Source organism: Manacus candei, unplaced genomic scaffold (genome assembly GCF_025592945.1).
Source record: "Manacus candei isolate 608988 ecotype Guabito, Panama unplaced genomic scaffold, ASM2559294v1 h1tg000005l, whole genome shotgun sequence".
In the NCBI taxonomy this organism is placed as follows: Eukaryota; Metazoa; Chordata; class Aves; order Passeriformes; family Pipridae; genus Manacus; species Manacus candei.
Window position 1 is genome coordinate 79,894 of NW_026138053.1, and position 23,304 is coordinate 103,197.

Below are 23,304 nucleotides of genomic sequence, written 5' to 3' on the forward strand. Positions count from 1 at the left end.
GTGAGCTGCCAGGCTTGTGCCCACTTGCACTGGAGCTGCCTGGAGAGGGGGCATTAAAAACCGCACATGAAAACCAGATGTGTCAGCTTGGTTAAAAAATAAATGGGTGAGCCTGCCAGCAGGGTCAAAGTAGACAAGCAACCCACCACTAGGTACTGAGGGACAAGAGGGAGTGAGATCCTGGATAAATAAGCCTGGGCACTTGTAGTTTTAATCTCTTTTAAGACATCACTGAGACTAAAAAGAAAATACTGCATCTAGTGTGAGTTCATGTGATTGAAAAGCATGTTGAAAATACCCTCCAAAACATAAATGAAATGCATTTTTCCAGCCCTCAGATTTAAGTCTCCTATCTTACCTGAAAGATATCAAAAATTTCCCAAAATTACAGTAGATAATGTATTTTCATGGGTAGTTGATGAGCCCAGAAGGCAAACCACAAGACAATGACTGCAAAAGTAAAGTTTAGTTTAGAAATATTTAAGAGCAAAATATTCAAGAAATTTTAAAAAATATTTAAGAAATATTTAAAAGCAAAAACTGGCCGACAACTGAAAGGAAGCCAGCAAGTTTTCCTCCTCCTCATGGCTTAAAATGTCACTTTTGCTGTCTGGGCTGTATTGCCCATCCGGTGCCTGACCCATTTGTCCTCTTTGGTTCACACTCTCTGAGGTGTATTATTTACCTTTGTATACACTGTGCTCTATAAATGTCTTAATGAGTGGAGAAACAGAAAGGCAGTTAACAGTGAAACAGGGATTTGAAGGAGGTGGGGGAACTGACTGTGTGGCAGGGCTGCAAGAAATGCTGTCCCTGTGTTGATACTTCACTCTCTGGAGCGTGAGGAAAAGATTCCCGAGCTATCAGGCATGGTAACGACTGGGCTGTGCCCTGGGAAATCTTCCCAACCGGATGGTACCAGCCTTATGAATCACTTACCAAGGAGAGCAAATGTTGCTGCTTCTCCCTGCTTTTAACCCCAGCATAACCCATGCAGGCACAGCCGACTGCAGCAGGAACAACTTGCAGTTACCTGTGTCTCATGTGCTGTTTATCGTACCACAAAGATGACAGGAATGCAAAAATTACAACGTTCCTGTAACTCCACGGTTAGAGATGCACTCAGGACTCTGTAATGGGAGCCGGGGCACGGGGCCGTCTCGGCCCAGCGCACGTGGCTGCCTGACACTGCAACTGGCACCACCGAAAAATCTGCTCAGCCCTGCAGAGCTGACAGGGGAAAGGTAAGTGTCTTTCAGCATGTCTTGCTGGAGAGGGAAGAGAGAAAAGGAAGAAGGGCTACAGTGGGAATCACAGATTCACAGAATCATTTAGGTTCGAAAAGACCTCTGAGGTCATCCTGTCTAACACTGGGAAGTTAACAAGGAATGTATTTATGGTTCTTGAAAGCACAGGCAAAAAAAGCCACACCCCAGCTGTGGGGCTGGGGGTCTCCTCCCAGCACTGCCACAGGGAGAGTCCCAACAAACCATTGCAGGCAGAGGCAGGGCTAAATCATGATTTAATCACACCCCAGAGTGACAACACATTGAGAGACAGAGCAGGACTGGGTCTGGTGCAGTGGGGCCAGTGCCCAAGACCCCGCAGAGAGCACCAGGGCAGGGTCCTCTTCACACTGCACTAGGCTTCCTGGGCACAATGGGCACCATCTCCTTCATCCTCAGCATCCAAGCAAGGCTGGGAAAGCAGCAGCAGGTCTGGTGTCCCTGTGACAGTGCAGCCTGTTGGTGTCATGCTGGGGCACTGTGGGGCTGGCTGCCTTCAGCCTCCATCACCATTCCCTGCCCATCCCTCTCTCCCCTCCTCTCTGCTCCTTTCCTCCTGCCCCCAAACATGTGGGGTCAAAAGCCAAGGGGATGGAGCTATGGAGATGACAAGAGGCTGCAGCAGTGGTGGCTGAGTTGTGAGCTCAGATGGAGAGATGCGAGTCCTGCTCTTGTTTGTCTGGCAGCTGCTCGCTGGGCTGGATGTAGTTGTCCTCGATGAAGCCATCATCATCCTCAGCTTGCAGGTCAGCTTGCACAGAGCCCCTGTCCCAGCTGCTGCTGTCCTCCATGGGGCTGCCTCCAGTGGAGCCGATTTCAGGCAGCGGTCGGTGGCGGTAGCTGGCGAAGTTCTTGTGGATGAGCTTGCACTTGGCAGCCAGTGCGATCAGGATGGAGATGCCGACTGCTGTCACCAGGAATGCCACCAGGTATGGCCAGCTCCTTCCCCCCTTCCCAGTGGCAGGCAGCGTGGTGGCGGTGGCTGTGGCGCAGGAAAGGCACATGGTCAGCCTGTGGCACACCCGGTGCTCCCCATCCGCCAGCCCTGTGCCTGTCTGCAGGGTGCAGCCAGCACTGGATTTCTTTCCTTAGGAGCAATGTAAGTGCTCTTCACCAAGGGTGTGTGAGCAGTGAGGGCAAAACTGCCTGACAGCTGTCTGATACTGGTGCCCACCGCTGTGGAGTCTGTGCTCCACGTGGCTTTGGGGCACCTGCTAACTTTTCTGTCATGAAGCCAGCGAACACCTCCAGGTGGTGACCACCCTCCCCACCAAGCCACTGCATCTGCACTGTGTCTCCACCTGCAGTCCCTCCTGTGGGACAGAGGGCAGGAGGGAGCTAGACCTTACAGACACCTCTGAATCTGCACAACTTACTGTCGTTCTGGGTCACTGTGATCTGCTGTGCCGTGCTGAGCGCACGAGGAAACCGGTGCTTCATCCGGCAGCCCAGGTCCTGGGAATCCAGAGCTGCAATCTCCTGGCCCCGCAGCCCCGGGGGCGACACGCAGGTCACCTGCACGGCTGGGGGACAAGTGGGCTAAGGTGAGACAGGGGGCTTCACCCATCCCCTCCCAGTTTAGAGAAGGCGATCTCTGCTTGCTCCTGGGTGGATGGGATGCATTGCAAAGTGCTCCTGGCTCTGCCCTCCAGCCTCACCAGCCCTCAGCATATTGTAAGGTACAACCAAAGGAAAAATTCCCTGACCAAGGAACTGTGCAAGTGTGTGACTGTGATTAGCAGGCTCCTTTTAATTGAACAATGCCCAAATCACGGATACTGAGAGGAACTGCACTGCTTTGCCCTGGGAGCCAAGCTCAGATGGTGGGAGCCTGATCTGGCTCCACAGGAGAAGCTGCCAAGCCCTCTGCAGCTCTTGAAAATGTGGTCACTCCACAGAGTTACATAAAGATGGATTTAGGGGCTGAACTGTACATGCAACCCCTTTCCTGGAAGAGTGACTAAATTATCCTGCTAGGTCTCTGGAGAGCCATTTCAGAGCCTGTCCAGGGGTTGGAGTGAAAGGATCAAGCAGGACCCCTAACCCAGAGTTCCTCCCGCCCGACACCTCTCCTGCCACCTGCCCCATCCGCTCACCTTTCCTGCGCTGCAGCCACTGCTGCAGGGGGTGCGCGGTGCAGTCGCAGACCCAGGGGTTTCCTTCCAGACAGACCTGTGGGACTGTCTCCATCAGCTGCAGGCTCCAAGTGTCCATGGAGACCAGCTCATTGTGCTGCAGGTCCAGGTGGAAAAGAGACTTCAGTGGCAGGAGGAAAGAGACATCAAGCTCTTGCAAGCTGTTGTTTCTTAGGAGCAGTGTGTGCAAGTTTCCCAGGCCCTGGAAAGTGTCCGTGTGGAGGGAGGTGATGCTGCAGTTGCTCAGGTCCAGCAGATGCAGCGCCCCGAGGTTGGAGAAGGTTGCTGGGCTCAGCGTTGGCATGGCATTGCTAGAGAGGTTGAGAGAGCGCAGGGAAGGGAAATGCATCAGGAGAGTCCTGTCACGGGGCATGACCAAGGAGTTGAAGGAGAGGTCCAAACTGGTGATGTTTCTTGGAAGGGAACTTGGAGCGTGCTGAAGGCTCTTCCCACTGCAGTCGGCCCATCCCTGGGAAAAGAGCTGTCTGAGATGGGCTGTCCTTGCTGGGGAGTATCTCTAGAGTGAGACTCCCCAGAAGTTCAAATTAATTACCCTTGCAGAATTTATGAAAAGCAAAGACACAAGCAAGTTAACACAAAACACATGAGCTGCCAGATTGGTGTGGGCCTGGATAAATAGAGAAAGATGAGCAGGACAGCCCGGGACTGAGAGCAGCTGACTGAAGGAGTAAAGGAGGAGCATGCAGGGCTGGGGGGAAAACCCAGAGATATGAAGTGGGTGCAAAGGGACCAGGTTGTCACCCTTCTGTCCTTCCTTACTGGGCAGTTATCATACAGGGTCAGCTTGCAGAGGGCCTTCCTCTTCCTCCCCCGGATCCTGACATCCAGGCCCCTGGGGAGCTCTTCCATGACACAAGGGCATCCTCCCAGCTGGGGCAGGGAAGCAGGCGAGCCCTGCCCATTGGAAAGGCAGGCAGGCAGCCAGCTGGGCTGCAGAGCTGTGGGCACCTGCACCAAGCACCCGTGGCTCAGATGAGGCTTTGTCAGCCCTCGCATGCTCTGGTGAACAGGTTGTGTGCTCTGGTGAACAGGCTGGACAATGTGTTCAGCCTGAGGCTGGGAGCAGGACAGCCAAGCTCTAGGTGTGGGTGAACCACTCCTGTGGCTGGTGGCCACTGGCACAGCACATCTCCTAGTTAACTCCACTGGCTCCCATGGTTTTCAATGCTCATCTTCTCTTGAGCTGTGCAGACCAGGAGCTGCCTGCCAGGCCCTGCTGTCCTGTGGGCACCCCAGCTATGCTGGCAGGACCAGGAGCAGGGTGCCCCTGCCCACCCCCTGCTGCCACCCATGCCAGAGCCCCCTCCGCCCTCCTACCTGGTGGTCAAGGCTGCAGGGATGTCCTGTCACCACTGCCCAGGCACAGAGGAGGCTGCAGACCCCGAGCAGGGAGGCAGGAGCCATTTGGCTCCAGGAAACTTCCGGGCAGAAAAACAAGTTTCAGGGAAAGCTGAGAAGCCGGCAGAGCCGGCTGTGCTGGGCAAGGTGTGGCCACAGCCACACGGCCCAAGGCCCCCACCGAGCCCCTGCACCCCGGCGGCACAGCTCTGCAGACCACCAGAGCTTGGGAGCCAGCCTGGCTGCCGCCCTGGCCCCGCTCCCTCCCGAGCTGGGCGCGGGTGAAAGGTGGCAGTGCCAGTTACACATTAACCACCACACCCCGCTACCTCCCACCCCTGTGGCCTCCTGTGATCGGTGACCAGGGGACCACCAGCATCTGCCTGATGGACCATGGGATGCCATGGGGACTGCCTGGGTGGGAGCAGGACACTGGGAGGTGCTGGGGGGCCAAAGGAGGGGAAGGAAGCACCTCTGTGGCACCTGCCCCGAGATGCCGTGCTCAAGGAGAGCAGCCTGAGCCTGGCCCAGGTGCTGTGCCGGCTGCTGTGTCCTGGCTCCACACACCCAGGGCAGGAGCACACAGCCAGCCTCAGACAGACAAGCTGGGGCTGAGGCAGCATGAAAGTGTCCTACAGGAAAATAAGAGTCTTATTAAGATTCAGGCAGAAAAGTGTTTAAAACATGCAGCAAACTGGCAGGTCTCTGAGCCCGGCAGCAGCTCAGTGAGCAGCACCTGCCTGTGAAAGTCTCAGAGGAGAGGAGTGCCTCACCACCTCCAGCACCCCCTTTGCAGACCTGCCATGGAGTCAGTGAAAGTCTGGGAAATCTTGTCAAAGTAGCATCTCATGGGTGTTTGTTGGTGCAAGGTTGGGTGAGAGACCTGCTCCCATGCCCATGGGTGCTGGAGCAGGTGAGTGGGCAAGGGCTGGCAGAGCCACAGCCCAGGCAGGGGAAGTTCTGGCAGCACCTGCTCCAGGCTTTGCCTCTGCAGGAAGAGGGAGCCCCAAGCTCTCTTCCCTGCTCCCTATTCCCTGGTCCCACTCCTGCTCAGTGACAGGATGCTGCCTGCCAACAAGAGCACTGTGGAACTGCAGTTTCCACCCATCGGTGACTGGGACAGGGTGGCCCCTCTTCCCCCAGCTGCCAAAGGGCTCCTCCACAGCTGCACGTCCCACCCTTTCCTCAGGGAGAGGGCTTCCCAGCAGCCTGTCCTTCATCCTGTAGGCATGTGCTGGATGCCAACGCAACTAGACAGCTCCTGCTCCCCAGCTGCCCTGCCAATGCCACCAGGTGGGCTAGGAATGCTCGGTCACCCCACTCCCGGGATGCTCCTACGCCTGGTGGCAGCAGCCCTTAGCCCAGCTTGTGGGGCCTCCCCAGGACCCTCTGTGCATGTAAAACAAAAGAAGCATCTAGAGGAGCGGGGCTAGAAAATGTTGCTGGGGCAGCCCAGTCCCTCAGTGGATTTGCAGGGCGTTTGCATTTCCTATCAGGAAACGTATCGGTGTGTTATGGTTTCTGGCATGTGGTGCCACGCATTAGAACGTGCAAATGATAACAAAAAGGAATATTTTTATCAGTCTCTGGGGTTTATTTTAGTCCATCATGATTCAGCAAAAAAAGTTGAGGTCTGAAAATTCAGCAGAAATTCAGGTGCTTTCGGTGTGCTGTGGGTCGGGCAACTGGAGTTTTCCATGTTACAGGAGAGCACGTGCTCTGGCTGTGCTCAGCTGTACCTATCTGGTTCCTCCTCTGGAGGTTTATAAGCTTAAACTGGAGCTGTAGGGTCCTGGTTGAGCACCTCCACAAAACTCCCCAGAGAGTTTTCTCAGCCTACCTCCAACCCAAGGGATCTGCACAGTTAGACAGCACAGCTCTTATCCAGGTGCTCCTAGAAAAAAAATGCAAGTGGACAAATCAGCTTGGGTCAGATCCCTCAATGAATCCTTGAGATCCCCTGGGCATCGCCTGGTGCAGAGAGTGACCCCAAATGGCTCCCATTCCCCAAAAAGGCAAAGCACTGCACTGGCTCCCCTCGGGCAGTCACAGAGGACACACTGTGCTCCCTGGAGGAGCACACTGCAGAGCCTGTGGCCTCAAAACCTTCCCATAAAGTGCGTATGTTCTTTCCCAAATAGATCCCATCCTCAAATAGATCCTCATGCCAGAGAACATTTCACAGGGTGAATTGTAACTCAGGCTCTGTGTTATGTACTCCCTCACAGCTACCAGGCGAGCACAAAATGAGCTGCTTCGCCAGGCACAGCACGTGTAAACACGCAGGGGCACAATGGTGCTTATGGTTCTGAGCATGACTGGCCTCTACATCCAGTAAACAAGGGGAAGAAACCATTTACCTACCTATTCCTGTATCTGTCCTCTTTACTGAGTGTGCACATGAGTCCCAGTGCACTTGCAAATGAGCTTGGGGTTGATCAGGAAAATGGGCGTGTGCGGTTCCCCAGGAAGACACCGACAGCAAGAGGGACCACCCCCAGCTGCCCACCCTCTGCACATCCTGCAGTGGGATGGCCTTGTACTCTGCCTTTACATTGTGGTTGTGCCTCAAGTGCCCAGGGGGTCTCCTAAAAACAGTCCCTTGCCCAAGCATGGCCCATGACAAAGCACCATGCTTTGTTTTCCAGGCAAATGGGGGCAGCTGCAACTGGCGTCCATCTTTGTCGGATCCTCTCCATTCCTCCTGCTGTGGAGTGACTGCACTGGGGGAGCCCCTGCCCACTGCTATCCCTCCCTCAGCATGCCATGGGCACTGCGTGGCCCCAGAGCACTCTGTAAATAGTCGGAAGCGATGAATGGATTTCCCTTTCCTCTCCATGTGTGCATTAGATTTCTGGCCGGATACAGCATGGGCTCATGCTACACCAAAACATGAGGCTCGCTCCCTGGCAGCCCTGGTTTTTGTATGGGAACAGTTCGATTAGTGAAGCAGCACCAGGTTTGGTGGGTGAAGCTTACGGTGATTTCCCAGGGAATGCTTTTTGTTTGCCAGGCAACAAGCCCGGACCCCACCGGTAGCTGGCACAGCCTCACTGGAAGGGACTGAGACCCTCTGGGGCTGTGGGGGCAGCGGGGTCATGCCGTGCTGTGCCCGGGCCAGCACTGTGCATGGGAAAGCACTCAGGGAAAGCCAGGTTTTCCGCCGCTTTCCACTTCCTCCCAGACATGTTTACGGCAACACAGAGGGTTTTCTGCCTGGGCAGTGGCCACCCTGCGGTGTGGGCTGGCCAGCTTTTTATTGCCTTGCCTGTGCTCCCACACAGCCCCTTTCAGCCTGGGCGGTGTTCCCATGATGGACCACCGCAGGAGTGAGTCCGGCCCGGCACACGGAGCCCAGGTGTGGCCGCGCCTCGGCACCGGGCCCGTGTCGGCGGGAGGCCGAGGCCTGCGAGGTGTGCGCGGCCTCAGCTCTGCCGCACGCCGCTCCCCGGGGGACAGCCATGCAGGGCAGCTCCCGCCGGCTCCTGGAGTCAGGGCCGTCTCCAAACAATGGGTGGAGAGCAGGAAACGCCGCATGGGAAACAGGATTTGGCTCCGCCGCCACCACCAGCCACGGCCCCTTGGCCCCTTTCCTTTCCCTGCTCCAGAGAGCCCTTCCCACAGCCATCAGCCACGGGGCTGCACCGAGGGGATGGGGATGCTGCCGCCCCGCCGGGCTAGGGCGTGAGGCACCTCCTGCCCGGGCTGGGGGTTCAGCATGGCCCGGGGAGCACCGAGCACACAGCCCTAGCCCTGGAGGAGTGGGTGGCTGGCCACTGAGCAAGCAGGAACGGAGGCGTCTTCCTCTCCGTGCCCAGGCTATGCACCAGAGAAGGTGGTCCCGGCTGCCCTGGAGGTCAAGCAGCAGCGTGGAAGCAAGATGTGGGGCACGGGCAGGGGGCAGGGGTCCTGAGGTGCCGCTTACCTGGAGCCCCTAGGCAGCCACAGCCTCCAGCTCTGATCGCCGTGGCTGGGACATGCTGGGGATTTTCTGACCTCTGCCAGATTCAGAACACGCTCCAAGGACATGGGACTCCAGGTTTATCTTCTGCTTCTCCTCCCATGCCTGGCAGGTAAATCGCGCCTTTCCCTCTGCCCCAGTGAGCAGCCCTGGCCCCAGGAAGGATTGGTGGGATGAGGGAGCTGTGGGAGCTCAGTGGCGCCATCAGAGCAGGGTTTGGAGGGAAGAAATATCCCTTTGTGATCAGCCACTGAGATATCTCAGAGGCCAGCGGTGCCCTCCCTTGCCTGCCTCTCCCCAGCATGGGAGGACAGGCACCCCGAGACCCCCATTCTGATGCAAGCTTGGCTCACGGTGGGGAGCTGAGCCAGTCGGGATCTCCAAAAGGAGAGTGGAAATTCCCACTGTGTCATCCCAATGGGTCTGCAAAGCCAATCGAGCTGGGTGATAGCTGGTTGCCTATGAAATGAATCTTAGTTCCCTCTTAATTCACCTCCCAGGACTACACTCAACCCACATGAAGCGAATTAAGGGCTATTTAAAGGAGGTACAGCTCCTTTAAAAAAGAGTACACTCTCCCCTAGCGGATAAATTCAATTACAACTTAACTGTGGGCCTTCAAGCAGCCACCATTAAAGAATGCGTCAAAGCTCCTCTCCCAAAAAATCCAAACTCCCTTATGGCTGTGCCTCCTGGGCTGGGGGGGCAAAAATGTCCTGGAAAAGGGGTGACATCTGAGTGACAGGAACTGGTCCCGAGGCAGGGCTGGGATGGCCGTGCCCTTGTCCAGCTGTGATGTGCCCTCGTACTCCCCCACCCCAGGGGCCATCCTGGACATCACCCTGATCGCCAACGTGCAGAGCCTGTCCCACTCCGACTTCTTCCTCTCCTGTGTCATGGGGGAGCGCGACGTGAGCTACCTGCAGATCGAGCGGGAGAACAAGATCGTGATGACGCACCCCAAAATGGGCTTCCAAAACTACCGCAACCGCAGCAACCACGTGCAGGCCAGGGGCTTCTCCATGGCCGACCTGGTGGGGATCCTTTACTGCCTGGGACGCACCCCGACCGAGCAGGCACAGGTGGTCTATGTGCACAACAGCCACAATGGTGAGCGGCCGGGGGGGCAGTGGGCACGCCCTGCCTGCCAGCTGGGTGCACGTGGGAGCTCTCTGCACGTGGGAGCTTTGCAATCCCAGCGCCAACTGGTGTGGTGTGGGGACAGTGGTGAGGTTTGAGGTCCACCAGCATGGGCGGGGTGGAGATGGGAGCAATGTTCAGCTGGAGGAGAGTGAGCAAACCCCACGGAGGAGCCATCTGGATTCATAATGGTGCCTGGGAGCAGGGCAAGGTCCAAAAGGAAGCTGAGCGCCCTTGGAGGAGGTTGTGGGGTCTGGAAATCATTAACCAAAGCGGGGGGCAGCCCTTCGGAGCTGTGCCAGCCCATGTCTCCACTGCAGGCTCACAAGGAGGAGGTAATGCCAGGGCATATCTTTGGCAACCTCACAGGAGCTTGACAAACACCATCCAGCTGCAGCATGTCACTGCTCCAGCAGTGGGCCTTGCTGAGAGGCATTGCCAGGGTGCACTGTAGGCAAGAGCAGTGCTGGGCTCATCTCCCTTGGGCCATATAACTCGAAAGGGCCTCCCTGGCCTGGCTAGTAGCAGAGATACCACCTGGGGCAGCACTTTCCCACACTGCCCCCTCCAACCTCCGCTCCTTCTGTGCTTGGACTTCGCAAAACTATTGGGACTGAGATTTTCTGTGATAGGTGTTTGCCTCCGGATTCTTTTTAGCTCTTTTTTCGTAAGTTTAGCTAAAACAGTTGACCTTTTGCTGAGAATAAGAGGAGAGGATAAAAGTTTCCCTGTGTTAAAACACAGCTTCAGCAGGCTGATCTGAGCAACCAAAGAGACACAGAGGTGCTGAGGAAGTGAAGCAGAGGCAAACAGAGACAGTGTGGGAGGCATGGCCAGCAGTGGGGGGTGAGGAGCACAGGGGGGGCTCTGCACCCCCAGATTAAATCATAGCTGGAGGTGCTGGTTCTGGGTCTCCATTGGTGTGACAGTATTTTCCCATGAAGGGGTGCTCCCACCCAGCCCTCCACTCCTGGGGTGAGATAGCCAGGCCAAAATGGTGCTGTGGAGGAGCTGGTTGGTGCCTGGGCTCAAGCCCCTGTGGGAGTTACAAGTGCCAAAAAGGTGTCTCTTTTACAAGTTCCAAAGAAGTTGCCATGGTCTGTTTAGAGGAGGAGATAAAAAACCAAAGGAAATAGTAAGCAAAAAAATTACAAGTTTGCAGGGGGCAGGAGGGCTGGATACAGAACCCACTGTGGGGGCTTGGCATGTGTCATCTCCCCTGTTTAGCCGGAGAGCACAACCAGGCAGGCCAGGGCTTTGAAACAGTGGGTGGAGAATGCTGTTAGAGAAAAGCTGGCACCTCCTGAAAGGTCATGCATGGACAAAAACATAAGAAGTAAGATAAATTTTGGAAGCTTTGCTATGAAAACAAAGTAAAGCAGACCAAAGAGATCCTGAGGAGTAATTGCACAAATGTTTACATCTGGCAGTAAACTATTTGTTACAATATGCGGAGCAGAAAGACACTCAGAAAAACAATTACAGAAAACCAAACTTCTTTTAGTTTTGCATCTACATGCACAATACAGAAGCTGGGGAAACTTGTTGGGTGATCTGCCTGAAATGCCAGTGTTGATAGCAGGAGACAGGCGATAAATAGCGGAACAGAGCAGCACAACATTGTCAGGCATGCAGTGAGCAAGACTGTGCCACTGCCCATGGGACACCAGCCTTTCCTGAAAGCTTCTGGGTAGGGAGTTACAGGCCTGTAAACCCAGATTGGAACCCACCAAATTAGCAGAAACTGTAATAAGGAGCAAAATTTGTGGCCCCTGAGAAAAAAGCAGCTGAGTTTGCAGTGGGAGAGTCTCTGGGATGGCAGCAGTGAGGATGCTATGGAAGACCCAGTTGACACTGTCTGCTTGGGTTCCTGGAGAAAACTGGGAAAATTCCTTTTAAGGTTCTTTGAGAGAAACTTTGCACCCAGGCGGTGGCAGGAGAGGTCTTTGCATGGGTAAATAACTGGCTAAAAGAAAGGAGATCAAGAAAAGGAGTGGTCCTTGTCACAGGGAGCTCCCATCAACTCCCCCTGGCATGGCAGAAGGTCTCTGCGGGGACTTGTGTCACTGGCTGTGGGTACAAAGAAGTGAATAAGCAGCCATGCTGGCTGCTATCCCTGAGCTGCCTGGGGAGACAATGGATGGGCTCTGGAGTGACAAAGAAACAGGAGATAGATGCACTCTGGGAGAGCTGCAGTGATTGAGTGAAAGGTAAATCAGTGTGGGCAAACACAAGGGGCTGTGTTTGGAGATCCTCAGGGAACTGTTGGCTCTTGTTCCAGGGAGTGAACTGGAGTGAGACAGAATGGGGGCCACATCTGTGTGCCCTTTACAAGGGACTGCCAAGTCCACGGAAGAAAGATCTCAATTGGAGGGATAGGTGGGGAGGCGATTCTGGGAAGTTACCAAAAAGTGTGACCTGCAGTGCCCTTTCCCCGGCGCCTGCTGCATGTGCTGCTTCCTCTGGTCCTTGGCCTCAGTGGGGTGGGACACAAGCTGGATGTGTTTTAGCTCCAACCCAGTGTGGCTCCTTCTAGTGAGTGCAAGCTGGAGTACTGCCAGGCTCCAAAAGCCAGCAGCCGCCTGTGTCCTCCTTTGTGTCTGTCCTGGCACGCCCAGGGCTTGGTTTCCCAGGCCTTAAGGTATTTATAGCCCTGTTTATGCTCAAGCTGGGGTCTGGCTGACTCACATTAATACTCCAGGAGCTCAGTGCTGCTGCACACCCCAGCACCCGGGGAATCAGGGAAACAGCTGTGACAGGGTGGCCACTCCTGGGGGCTGGTGTGCAGTGTCCCACACACAGAATTCTCCCCACATGCCCATGATGTCCCTGCCTGCAGCATTCCACACCTCCCCAGCCAGCAGCAGGCAGAGTGCACCATGCAAGCTTGTCCCAGATGTCACATCCCCAGACTGCTGCCACCAGCATCCCACGCTGGGCTGGGGCTGGTGGGCTGGTCAGAGGGCAGAGTGCCCCATCCCATTCCTTGGTGTCTGCCCACGGGGACTGGAGGGGCCAGGAAGGAAGCCCTGCTCCTGCAAAGCCTTGATGGGGTCCTGGATCCAGGAGCAGACCCAGGAGTGGGAGATGTGTCATGACATCCCAGGAGAAGCATGTGGTGGGTGCTTGGCTGTGCCAGGGAGTGTCTCCCTACTGCTCAGCGTGCTCCTCCTCCTCCTCTTCTGCAGCCCACCTCTTTCCGGTGAAGGCCACGCAGTCTGTGAATGTTGCCGAGCCAGCCACCTTCTCTGCCAGGATCCTCAAGAGGAAGGAGACAGATGTTATGTGGAAAAGAAATGGCAAGTAGTCCTGAGAGCAGGCACAGGGCTGGGGCTGCTCCCAGCTTGTGCCTGGCACTGGCTCTGGAGGCATGGGAGGTCATGGATAACCCTCTGTCCCCTTGCAGGTACCTACTACCAGACCACAGACCGGGGTGAGGTGCAGGGTGACCGCGTTGTCCTGACACTCCCCAACGTCAGCGTCAACGAAAACGGTGTCTACAGTGCCACGTTCATGGGGGACAGCCCTCTGTGGAGTGCCTTCTACCGCCTCATCGTGAGAGGTGAGCAGTGCCCTGGCTCCCTGGGGCGTGGGGACAGCCAGCCATACCCTGCCCTCTGGCCTGGTGCCACCCTGTCCCCCATTCTGCTCTACCCACAGCCTGCCCTGCGAAGAAATGGGGACCGTCCTGTGAGAAGGACTGTCCTGACTGCCTGAACGGTGGCATCTGCCACGACCATGTCGGTGAATGTATCTGCCCTCCAGGGTTCATGGGCACCCGCTGTGAGCGAGGTAGGTGCTGTGCCCAGGGCATATGTGGGGGCCCTGCTGCACCCCCAGACCCGAGCACTGTGGGTAGAAATTCCCTGTGCACCCCCCGTGTGTCCCCACCTGCACTGCCCTCTATTTCTGGAGCAGGGCTGGACCATCCACATGGGTCCTGTGTCTCCCTGAGGTGGTGATAATGGGGCTTGGGGCACCCAAGGCAGCACCGAGCAGTGCATGGGTGAACGGCAGGTGAGGGCAAACCACGCTTCTTTTTCCAGCCTGCCGGGAAGGGCAGTTTGGCCGCAACTGCCAGGAGACGTGCCAGAGAGCCCAGGGCTGCCGGGGGCTGAGCTTCTGCCTGCCGGACCCCTACGGCTGCTCCTGCGCCTCGGGCTGGAGTGGCTCCCGCTGCAACCAAGGTACGGGAACGCGGGTATCCATCAGCTCTCCCACCCAGCCTGGGCTTCCTCCAGGGTCTGGCTGCTCTCCAGCAGCACCTGTGCAAACCTCTCCCAGCCTGAGGGTTGGCACGGGCTGAGCAGTGCTGCTGCCTGCACCAGCTGTTTGCTGTCTCTGTCTCTATGGTCCTGTGCCATGGTCAGGGGTAGCAGCGAGCTCTCCTCTTCCCACAGCCTGTCCCCCGGGATTCTATGGCCCTGACTGTGCCCTGGAGTGCACCTGCCGAAATGGAGGCAGCTGTAACCGCTTCAGTGGCTGTGTCTGCCCGGCAGGCTGGCATGGGCAGCACTGCGAGAAGTCAGGTGAGGCTGGCAGGGGGCTGTGGTGGGTGTCTGTCCCACACCCTCAAGCGAGCTCTGGCTCCTTCCTCAGTGGTGACTGGGAGGGCCAATGGCTATTGGCCTCACCAGCTGGTTCAGCAGGACCCCTTGCCTGCAGAAATAGCCCTCAACCCTATGGAAACCAGGGCACTGCAAGGGAAACATCTGGTCTGGCACCCTGGGATTAGCTGTGCTGACAGTGTTGCTGAGCCCAGCATGTGGGGTGGGGATGAGGGCTGGACAGAGCATCCATCTCCCTGGTCCCTTGGCACCAGGGTCTGGCTGTGGCCAGGTCTGAGGACAGCTGATAGCCTGGCATGCCTGGGGAAGGGCAGGCCCAGCCCTAACGCTGATTTCTCTGTGCCAGACCGGTTCCCCCAGATCATCCAGCTGGCCTCAGAGCTGGAGTTCAACCTGGGCTCAGAGCCCATTGTCAGCTGCGTGGCCACTGGCAACCCACTGCCCACCAGTGACAGCGTGGAGCTGCGCAAGGCTGATGGCACCGTGCTCAAGGTACCACCCGTGCTCTTGCCCCACCACCATCTCCATGGTGCCAGCTCCCCCAAAAGCACCCGTCTCCCCCAGGGGCTGCTGGACAGCTTCAGGCTGACCCTGGGGCTGAGCCAGGGGGCTGGGCAGGGGGGCTCACAGCACCCTCTGTGCCCACAGCTCATCAAGGCCATCATTGAGCCAGGACAGATCACCTGCGAGTTCCAGGTGCAGCACCTGAGGAAGGAGGACACAGGGCTCTGGGAATGCCGAGTCTCCACAACTGGGGGCCAGGACAGCCGGAAAGTCAAGGTCAACATCCGAGGTGAGGAAAGGGTGGTGGCAACAAGCAGGATAAGCCAGGGTTGCTGGGGGAGGCTGACAGCACGGTGTGGCAATAGCAAACCCCCTGCACTGGACTGGGTGCTTCCCATCATATGCTGCAGTGCCAGCAGACAGGTTTGGGTGGTTATAAAAGACTTTCCTGACAAAGCTGGAGGGAGTCCAGAGGTGGCAGACGTCTCCACACGCTGCTCCTCGTTGCTCCCAGTCACACCAGTGTCATTCCTTCCTTCCCCCCACAGTGCCACCAGCACCCCTGAGCCCCCCCCGGCTGCTGGCCAAGCAGAGCCGCCAGCTCGTGGTGTCACCCGTGGACTACTTTTCTGGTGATGGACCCATCACCTCCATCAAGCTGTTCTACAAGCCCAAGGATGACAATTCAGCATGGTCATCCATTGTGGGTATGTGCCTCCAGGGCTGGGGGGGCACAGGTAGGACTTGTGTGGGAGGCGATGGCTGCCCCAACCAGTGGAGGTCTGGGGTGGGAAGAGGTCTCCATACCAGACCCCCTGTAGGGATGCTGAGGGGAATGCCCGGTTGTAGGGCAGATTGTTGGTCATGGGCATGGTTTTGATGTGTCCTGTTGGCCGACAGTCGACAACAGCGAGAACATCACCCTCATGAACCTCCGGCCGGTGACTGCCTACATTGTCAAGGTGCAGCTGAGCCGTCCAGGGGCTGGTGGGGAGGGCAGCAAGGGACCTGAAGCCATCATGGTGACTGAGTGCCTTGGTGAGCCTCCATCTCCTTGACCCTGACCCTGACCCTAACTCTTGCACAGCACAGAGTCTGCAGCCCAAGAGCTGATGTGCCGTGAGGTTTTGCGTTTTTGTCTGCAGAGCCCACAGTCAAGCCTGTGATTGAAGGCTGGTCCATAGAAGAGAAAAACACGCTTCATGTCAACTGGAAGTTGCCAAGTAACCACGAGCCAGCACATGGCTTCATAGTCCACCTCTTCGACTCTGCAAGGCGGCTGGTTTCTGAGAAGAACATCACGTCCATCTCTGTGCTCTCTGCCCGCATCGGGGACCTGGAGTTCAACAAGGAGTATGGGCTGGAGGTGCTGGTGTACCACTGCACCAGCCTAGGGCCACCCTCCGACCCCTATAAGGTCATGATCAACAGCAAAGGTGGGTCCAGTGGAACACAGGGAATTATTACAGGGAATTACAATGGTAAATCAGTTATAATTGTAACAGCAATCATTCCCAGGTCTGGCTGCTCCTGTGTTCCATCTCTGATAGAACATGAACAGCTGCTTGGGAAAAATGGGTCCTCCTTTCCTTGCTAGACCCTACAGCCTCCAGCACCAAGCAGCTGAGAAACATCCTAAGCTGAACATGACATTCAGGCCATCACAAGTGACGCTCACAAAGAGATCTGTCCTCTGCACCCTTGCCCAAATCCTGATGGATCTGTCCATACTTGCAGCTTTTACAACACCCTGTAGCAACACAAGTTTCTCGATATAATTATACTTGGCATGAAAAAAATATTTCCCTTTGGTTCACTTTAACCCTGCTCCCAGGTAATTTTGCTAGATGGTCACTAGGGCCTGGGGAGCCCTGCACTCCCACCTGTGGGCACACACACACATGCACACAGCCCCCACGTAGGTGGGAGACTCTGGGAAGGGGGAGCATCAGCCTGACCAAGCTCTCTGGTGACCAAGGGAGAAGGCATGCATGAGGCCTTTGGTGAGACTTGGCACTGGCTGGGACATGTTGAGAGGACTGGTAGGCATCAGGCTTGAGGGATGTGAGGTTTCCTCTGCTCCCTGTTTGTAAGAGCTTTGTATGATTTGAGGATTTGGGGTTAGGATTGTGAACAGGCAGGAGAAGACTCAGAGGAGGTGGTGGGAAGACAGTGTATGAGGGAGGGCTGAAGAAAAAAACATCACAAGGGCTAGTCAATACAGAGGCATCTAGCTTGACAGTCTCTGAAGCCAGGAGCATTTGGAAGTACAATCCTGCTCCACTGTTGTACATGGAGAGCAGCTCCATCTCATCCAAGCAGGGGCTAAGGGTCCCTGGAGGCCCCTCAAACCTGGCCCAGCTTTGGTTGCCAATGCCATCCCCAGGGTCTAGTCCTCACAGCAGCCCCTGAAGCACCAAGAGACCTATCCTGGGACTTGTAGGAGCAGGAGCAGGTGTTCAGCAAAAGTTAGGCGTCACAGGGACTGACGCTCTGCTCTCCTTGTCCCAGGGCCCTCTGCCCCACGGTTGCTCTTGGCAGAGTCCGTGTCTGACACCGCTGTCAGGCTCTCCTGGCAGGTCCCTGAGTACCCCAATGGGGGCATCACCAAGTACATCGTGGAGCTGCAGCAGGTGGGGGGCACCAGTGAACCCCAGTGGATTGACACTGACAGCGGCGCCGAAACCACCAAGGTCATTGGGGGCCTCAATGCCAGCACCAGCTACCAGTTTCGTGTCCGCGCCAACTCCCATGTCCCAGGGGAGTGGAGCCAGCCCCTGAAAGCCAAGACCCTGGGAGACGGTGAGAGGGGTGTCCCAGCAGGCAGGGGGCTCACAGCTCTGCTGCAGCTTGGGCTCAGAATCTGGCACAGCAAAGAATGACTGAGGTGCTTGTGGTGACCTCTCAGAGTGGCTCTGAAGCAGCAGCCTGAGCCCAAAACTCTTGTGGGCGTCCAGAAAACCTGCTCCTCCTAGTCCTGATGGGGCAGGGGTGGCATGGTGACAGCACAGCACCTACAGGGTGGCTCTGCCATGGCCAGAGGGAGATGTGGAGCAAGGGGCTAGAGAAGCAGAGCAGAGCTGGCATGGGAGGAGGTGGTGGCTGGATCCAAATCTGGTTCAAGGTGCAGAAATCAGTGGTTCAGAGGCAGGGCCCGGGTGCTTACACCCTCACCCCTGTGCCAGTGTGGCTTCAGGGGCTCAGGATGTGGTTGTGGTATCTTCGTGGTGTGCCTGGGTGTTAGAAGATGTCTATTTTGGTGCTTGGCCACTCATGCAGGCTGGGCAGGGCTTGACCGGGGACCACAACCCTCCATCCCTCCTTTTGGCAGGAGCGCTGAGTGTGCCACCCAGCCTGGGCAGCCAGAGCACTGAGCAGGCAGGAATAGACCAGCAGCTGCTCTTGGCCATCGTTGGCTCCGTGTCCGTCACCTGCCTCACCATCCTCTTTGCTCTCCTGGCGCTTTTCCTAATCAAGAAGAACTTTTTCCACCGGCGCCGCACCTTTACGTACCAGTCTGGCTCGGTGAGTGCCGCCTGCCCCACCAGGACCGTGTCCCCTGCTCCCCACGTCCCAGCCCAATCCAGGCCACGCTCCGTAGCCTCCAGTCCGGATGCAGCCAGACCTCACTTCCACACAGAGAGGGTGCGGAGCCCACCCTTGCCCACGACTCCTGCCCTGCTGGGACTGCCACATGGGCAGAGGGGTGCCCGGTGCCTCTAACCTCACCCATTCCCATCTGCCAGGGGGAAGAGACCATCCTGCAGTTCAACTCAGGGACCCTGACCTTGACACGCCGGCCCAAGCCACAGCCTGAGCCCCTCAGCTACCCCATCCTGGAGTGGGAAGACATCAAGTTTGAGGACATGATCGGAGAGGGCAACTTTGGGCAGGTGATCAGGGCCATGATCAAAAAGGATGGCCTGAAAATGAATGCAGCCATCAAGATGCTGAAAGGTGAGTGTCAGGGGAGACGAGCAGGATGGGCTGAGGGATGAAGGTGCATCCTGGGCCATATTTGTGCTGAGTAGAGTCAGGAGTCACTTGCAGAGAAGCAGAGGAAGGGCACTTGTAGGCCTGAGGTGTCCATCCCTTCTTTGCTTCCAGAGTTTGCTTCAGAGAATGACCATCGGGACTTTGCTGGGGAGCTGGAGGTGCTGTGCAAACTGGGCCATCACCCCAACATCATCAACTTGCTGGGTGCCTGCGAGAACAAGGGTGAGGGTTATCCCACTCTCCCCAGCCCCACAGCCTCTGCCCAGCTCTGTATTCCTCTTTTCTGGGGAGAGCCCCAGTAGCCCAACTCCTCCTGCCCCCCAGGCTACCTGTACATCGCCATTGAGTACGCTCCCTACGGAAACCTCCTCGACTTCCTCCGCAAAAGCCGAGTCTTGGAGACAGACCCAGCCTTTGCCAAGGAGCACGGCACAGCCTCCACACTCACCTCCCAGCAGCTCCTCCAGTTTGCTTCAGATGTGGCCAAGGGGATGCAGTACCTGAGTGAGAAGCAGGTACATCCCCAGCAAGCTCTTCAGAGCATCCTTCCCCTGCACCCGGGGGCTCCCCAAGGGGGCATGAGGTCCCTGGGGCCAGCAGGAGGGAGCATGTGGCTCCTGCTGACTGCTGGCCCCTTTCAGTTCATTCACAGGGACCTGGCAGCAAGAAACATCCTGGTGGGAGAAAACCTGGCCTCCAAGATTGCTGACTTTGGCCTCTCCAGAGGGGAGGAGGTCTATGTAAAGAAGACAATGGTGAGGCAGGAGTGAAGCATCTCCATGGGGTCTGCACCAATATAGTGGGCAGGACACCCACCACCAGTGTGAAGGACCTACCCTTCTGGGACCAACTGCCCTCCATCCACAGGGCATCCCCCACCCCTGACAGTCTCTCTCTGCTTCCCCAGGGCCGTTTGCCAGTTCGCTGGATGGCCATTGAGTCCCTGAACTACAGCGTGTACACCACCAAGAGTGATGTGTAAGTCCTGCAGGCAGGGGCACCAGGGCTGGGGCATGGCTGGGGCTGCCTCCTGCCCTCCTTGGCACAGTCAGTGTGGCAATGCTATTGCTCTGGGTGCTGCAAGGGCAGGAGGTGGTGCTGATGCATCTCCCTGGGGTGCTGCTGGCTCAGCCCAAGCCCTGGCTGTCCATTCCACCCTGGGCTTTGTCCCATGCCCATCATCAGGGCTCGACTGGGCACTGTCACAGCCTCATCTGCCCTTTCAGGTGGTCATTCGGCGTCCTGCTCTGGGAGATTGTCAGCTTGGGTAAGACTTCTCTGTGTCCCCTGCCTCCACTCGGGTCCCTGTAGGTCTGGTCCTCCTGGAGCCCTGGAGGGGACACCCTGGGGACCGTCCCCCTCAGCTGTGTGTCTCTGGCTGCAGGGGGGACACCGTACTGCGGGATGACGTGTGCCGAGCTCTACGAGAAGCTGCCCCAGGGCTACCGCATGGAGAAGCCGCGCAACTGTGACGATGAGGTGTAAGTGGGCAAAGCCTCAGCTGATGGCAGCACCCACGTCCCCCTGACTCCACTGCCCCACAGGGCTCCCACCACCTTGCAGTAGCTTCTGCCTGGTTCCCTCTGCATTGTGTGACGAGCTGGGGTCTCACATACCAAATGCCCTTCCCGGGCTTTAGTTTTCCACCTGCTTCCCCCCATCTCCCACAAAGAGCTTTTCTTTCCCCTCTCCCCGTGGGCACACTGAGCCGCCCATCTCTGCCCCCAGGTACGAGCTGATGCGGCAGTGCTGGCGCGACCGCCCCTACGAGCGCCCACCCTTTGCCCAGATCTCCATGCAGCTCATCCGCATGCTGGAGGCCAGGAAGGTGAGTGGTGGCAGATGCCCATCCTGTGCTGGGCTTGTCCACATGCTGGAGCACTCCTTGGGCTTGAGGAGGGGACAGCCAGTGGTAGAACCTGTGTGACACTCACCATGTGTGGTGGTAACCCCAGTATCACTTTTTGGGTGTGGGGAGACCTCTTGCCTCCGCCCCAGGGCACAGTGCCTGTGAGTGTGCCAGTGGGGATGGGAGGTAGATGGGGGCAGTGTCACAAATGGCTCCTAACTGGTGTTCCCCCACAGGCCTACGTGAACATGGCCCTGTTTGAGAACTTCACCTATGCGGGGATCGATGCCACCGCCGAGGAGGCGTGAGGCTGCACTGGCACTGTGCAGAGGGGTGATGCTGGCACCAGCTTGCAGGGACAGTGCTGTGGGGACAATGGGCTGCTCATCCCCATCCAGGACCAAGTGGCCAAATGCTGGTGCCCCTTCCAAGAGCGCCCTCCTTGCAGCAGGACTCTGCCATCCCCTCCCTGGCTGCCCACGCAGCGTGTGCTGGCCACACTGCCATGGCATCAGCCACCAACGCAGCCCCATGCTGCTGGGGTCGTGCTGGGATGGCCCCCAAGGACAAACAGCAGCACGGTGCTTGCAGCATACTGGCCAAGAGAGGGGCTCTCAGGAGCCTGAGCCCATGGACACAAATGCTCAAGCTTTGGGGCAAGAGGGGGAAGCAGCAACCCAGCATCTGCCTGCCCTGCAACTCTCAGTGTGCTCTGGGCCTGAAGTGGTGCCAGCAGGGCTGTGAGCATCCCTGATGGTGTGGGATGGGGCCACCCTGGCAGGTGCAAAGGGATGACTTTGGCTGTGCACAGCCTCCAGCTCTGCAGTGACCCTTTGGAGGTGTCAGCTCTGCCTTATGGACAATAAACATCGTGCAACAGGCACCTGAGTCCAGAGGAGTGGCGGGGGGACACTGAGCTCTACCCTGCTGACAGCACTGTGGAACAGGATGCGGGGCCCACTGGTCTGCTGCTGTGGTGGGCACTCCTCAGAAACCTGTCCCCACTGGAGTCCTCTGATGATCCCCAGGAAAGGCCATGGTCACATCATGCCATGGAGATGGGTTTTCTTAGGATCCAACTGACATGTTCGCTCCCACACACAATTTAAGATTTGGTCCTGTCCCCAAGGGATATGGAGAACAGATTATGTCCTTCCTTTACACATCTGCCTCTTGCATTCTTGAAAATTGTTCCTGCAGTTTCCCCTTGGTTGGCTGCTCCTCACAGGGATGGCCCCGCTCCTCCGGCTGGCCCCAGTGGGGCTGTGCAGCTCCGCAGCCTTCCCACCCTGCCTAGCACCGTGCTGAGCCAGCAGGTGACTTCTCACATCTTGCAAAGGGCCTGCCATGTTCGACCAGCCTGTCACAACACGTGCTACAGGGGTGATTCCCTTGTGCCTGTCCCTCATGGATCACCCGGGCTCTGTGCTGACCCTCCCACAGGAGTGCCTGTCCCGGGCTGTGCTCCCTCAGCTGCACTGCTGCTGTTTGTTACACTGACACTGGGTGGGCTTCACCTCTCTTGGCTTCAGCTTGCTCAGCCCTGGGCATGACTATCCATCTTCTGCAGTCCCACGAGAAGCAAGAGCGGCTCCTGCAGAGCCCGGTAACCCAGCCAGAGGCAGGAGCATTTGCACTTGCCCTTCTGGGCAAGAGTCTTTTATCCCCAGAAGGTCTTTGAACCCTGTCAACACCATTCTGATTTTCCATTCTGGCCTCCAGTGCTCTTTGGTGTTAACTGCAACTGTTGGTGAACAGCCTCTCTGCCCCACCCCCGAGGTCCCCAGTGAACCAGTGATGGGGACTGGCCCTCACAGACAGCCTGACGTGTGCCACTGCCCCTGCACCTCCTCTGCTCCCGGCTGGGAATGGTGACTGAGGCAGTGTCATTAGTCCTGCTCACATCAAGGCCTTTCTCCTTTTTGCTTCCCTGATGGCACAGCCCAGTAGCCAAATGGAAAAGGAAGTGGGGCTGATTTGACAAAATTTGGCTGTGGCAGGTTGGTGCTGGCTGCTCAACGCCTGCAGTGCTGGCCCCAGCTGCTGGGCAAGAAGCCAACTCGGCCTTGGCATGGTGAGGACACATGTATAAGTGGCTTCTTGTGCCCTGGCTGGTGCCCCCCAGGCTGTGCCACTGTGCTGTGCCCTGGCAGGGTGGGAGACCCTCCGGCCACTCGTGCCAGGCAGCAGTGGTGGATTGGCATGAGGCTAAGCGTGACTATGGGACCCCCCCATGGTGGCCCTGCTCCTGCACCAGCACCACCAGCAACTGTGCGGGCTCTGCCAGTGCCCCCCGTGCCTGCAGCTCCCCTCCCGGCACAGCCACGGGGCCGGAGGCAGAGCAGACCCAGGGCACGCCAAACTCCAGGTGGCAAAGGACAGGGCGGAGCCAGAGCAGTGTTCCATGTCCCATGCTCCCATATGGCAGCAGCCCCCGACAGCCTGCCCTGCCCCACGCAGGGGCCTCCCTGGTTTCTCCGGGGTTGTTTTTCTTCCTACCCCAGCC

General features: G+C 57.3%; 2 protein-coding genes across 4 annotated transcripts; one reads left to right on the forward strand and one right to left on the reverse strand.

Moving 5' to 3' along the window:
- Positions 1-1,505: 1,505 nt before the first annotated feature.
- On the reverse strand, positions 1,506-5,062 carry CUNH1orf210 (chromosome unknown C1orf210 homolog). Its single transcript, XM_051808503.1, has 4 exons — positions 4,760-5,062; positions 3,383-3,890; positions 2,663-2,809; positions 1,506-2,268 (listed from the first exon to the last, which is right to left on the reverse strand). Exons 1-4 carry the CDS (start codon positions 4,844-4,846, stop codon positions 1,931-1,933), a joined length of 1,080 nt encoding a protein of 359 aa, XP_051664463.1. The 5' UTR covers positions 4,847-5,062; the 3' UTR covers positions 1,506-1,930.
- A 2,518-nt stretch (positions 5,063-7,580) lies between these two features.
- TIE1 (tyrosine kinase with immunoglobulin like and EGF like domains 1) lies at positions 7,581-23,294 on the forward strand. 3 transcript variants are annotated; one of them, XM_051808473.1, is made up of 23 exons: positions 7,581-8,853; positions 9,564-9,851; positions 13,070-13,180; positions 13,288-13,443; positions 13,542-13,673; positions 13,928-14,068; positions 14,282-14,410; positions 14,796-14,941; positions 15,098-15,242; positions 15,502-15,660; positions 15,854-15,991; positions 16,099-16,389; positions 17,465-17,755; positions 18,285-18,598; positions 18,700-18,910; positions 19,061-19,171; positions 19,274-19,464; positions 19,591-19,704; positions 19,857-19,927; positions 20,176-20,216; positions 20,334-20,430; positions 20,678-20,777; positions 21,035-23,294. In XM_051808473.1, the coding sequence occupies exons 1-23, from the start codon at positions 8,808-8,810 to the stop codon at positions 21,104-21,106; spliced, it is 3,495 nt and encodes a 1,164-aa protein (XP_051664433.1). In that variant the 5' UTR covers positions 7,581-8,807; the 3' UTR covers positions 21,107-23,294. The 3 variants fall into 3 exon arrangements, with proteins under 3 accessions (XP_051664433.1, XP_051664443.1, XP_051664452.1); XM_051808483.1 differs by having other exon boundaries at positions 18,285-18,478; XM_051808492.1 differs by lacking the exon at positions 17,465-17,755.
- The last annotated feature ends 10 nt before the right edge of the window (positions 23,295-23,304 follow it).

Excerpts from the sequence above, each read along its gene's own strand:
- CUNH1orf210 (XM_051808503.1), bottom strand. The coding sequence starts at position 4,846 with ATGGCTCCTGCCTCCCTGCTCGGGGTCTGCAGCCTCCTCTGTGCCTGG. Across the intron at positions 2,810-3,382 it reads GTGGCTGCAGCGCAGGAAAG|CCGTGCAGGTGACCTGCGTG; the intron begins GTGAGCGGATGG and ends CTTGTCCCCCAG. Across the intron at positions 2,269-2,662 it reads CACAGTGACCCAGAACGACA|CCACCGCCACCACGCTGCCT; the intron begins GTAAGTTGTGCA and ends CCTGCGCCACAG.
- TIE1 (XM_051808473.1), top strand. The coding sequence starts at position 8,808 with ATGGGACTCCAGGTTTATCTTCTGCTTCTCCTCCCATGCCTGGCAG. Across the intron at positions 14,411-14,795 it reads GCAGCACTGCGAGAAGTCAG|ACCGGTTCCCCCAGATCATC; the intron begins GTGAGGCTGGCA and ends TCTCTGTGCCAG. Across the intron at positions 20,778-21,034 it reads GCATGCTGGAGGCCAGGAAG|GCCTACGTGAACATGGCCCT; the intron begins GTGAGTGGTGGC and ends GTTCCCCCACAG.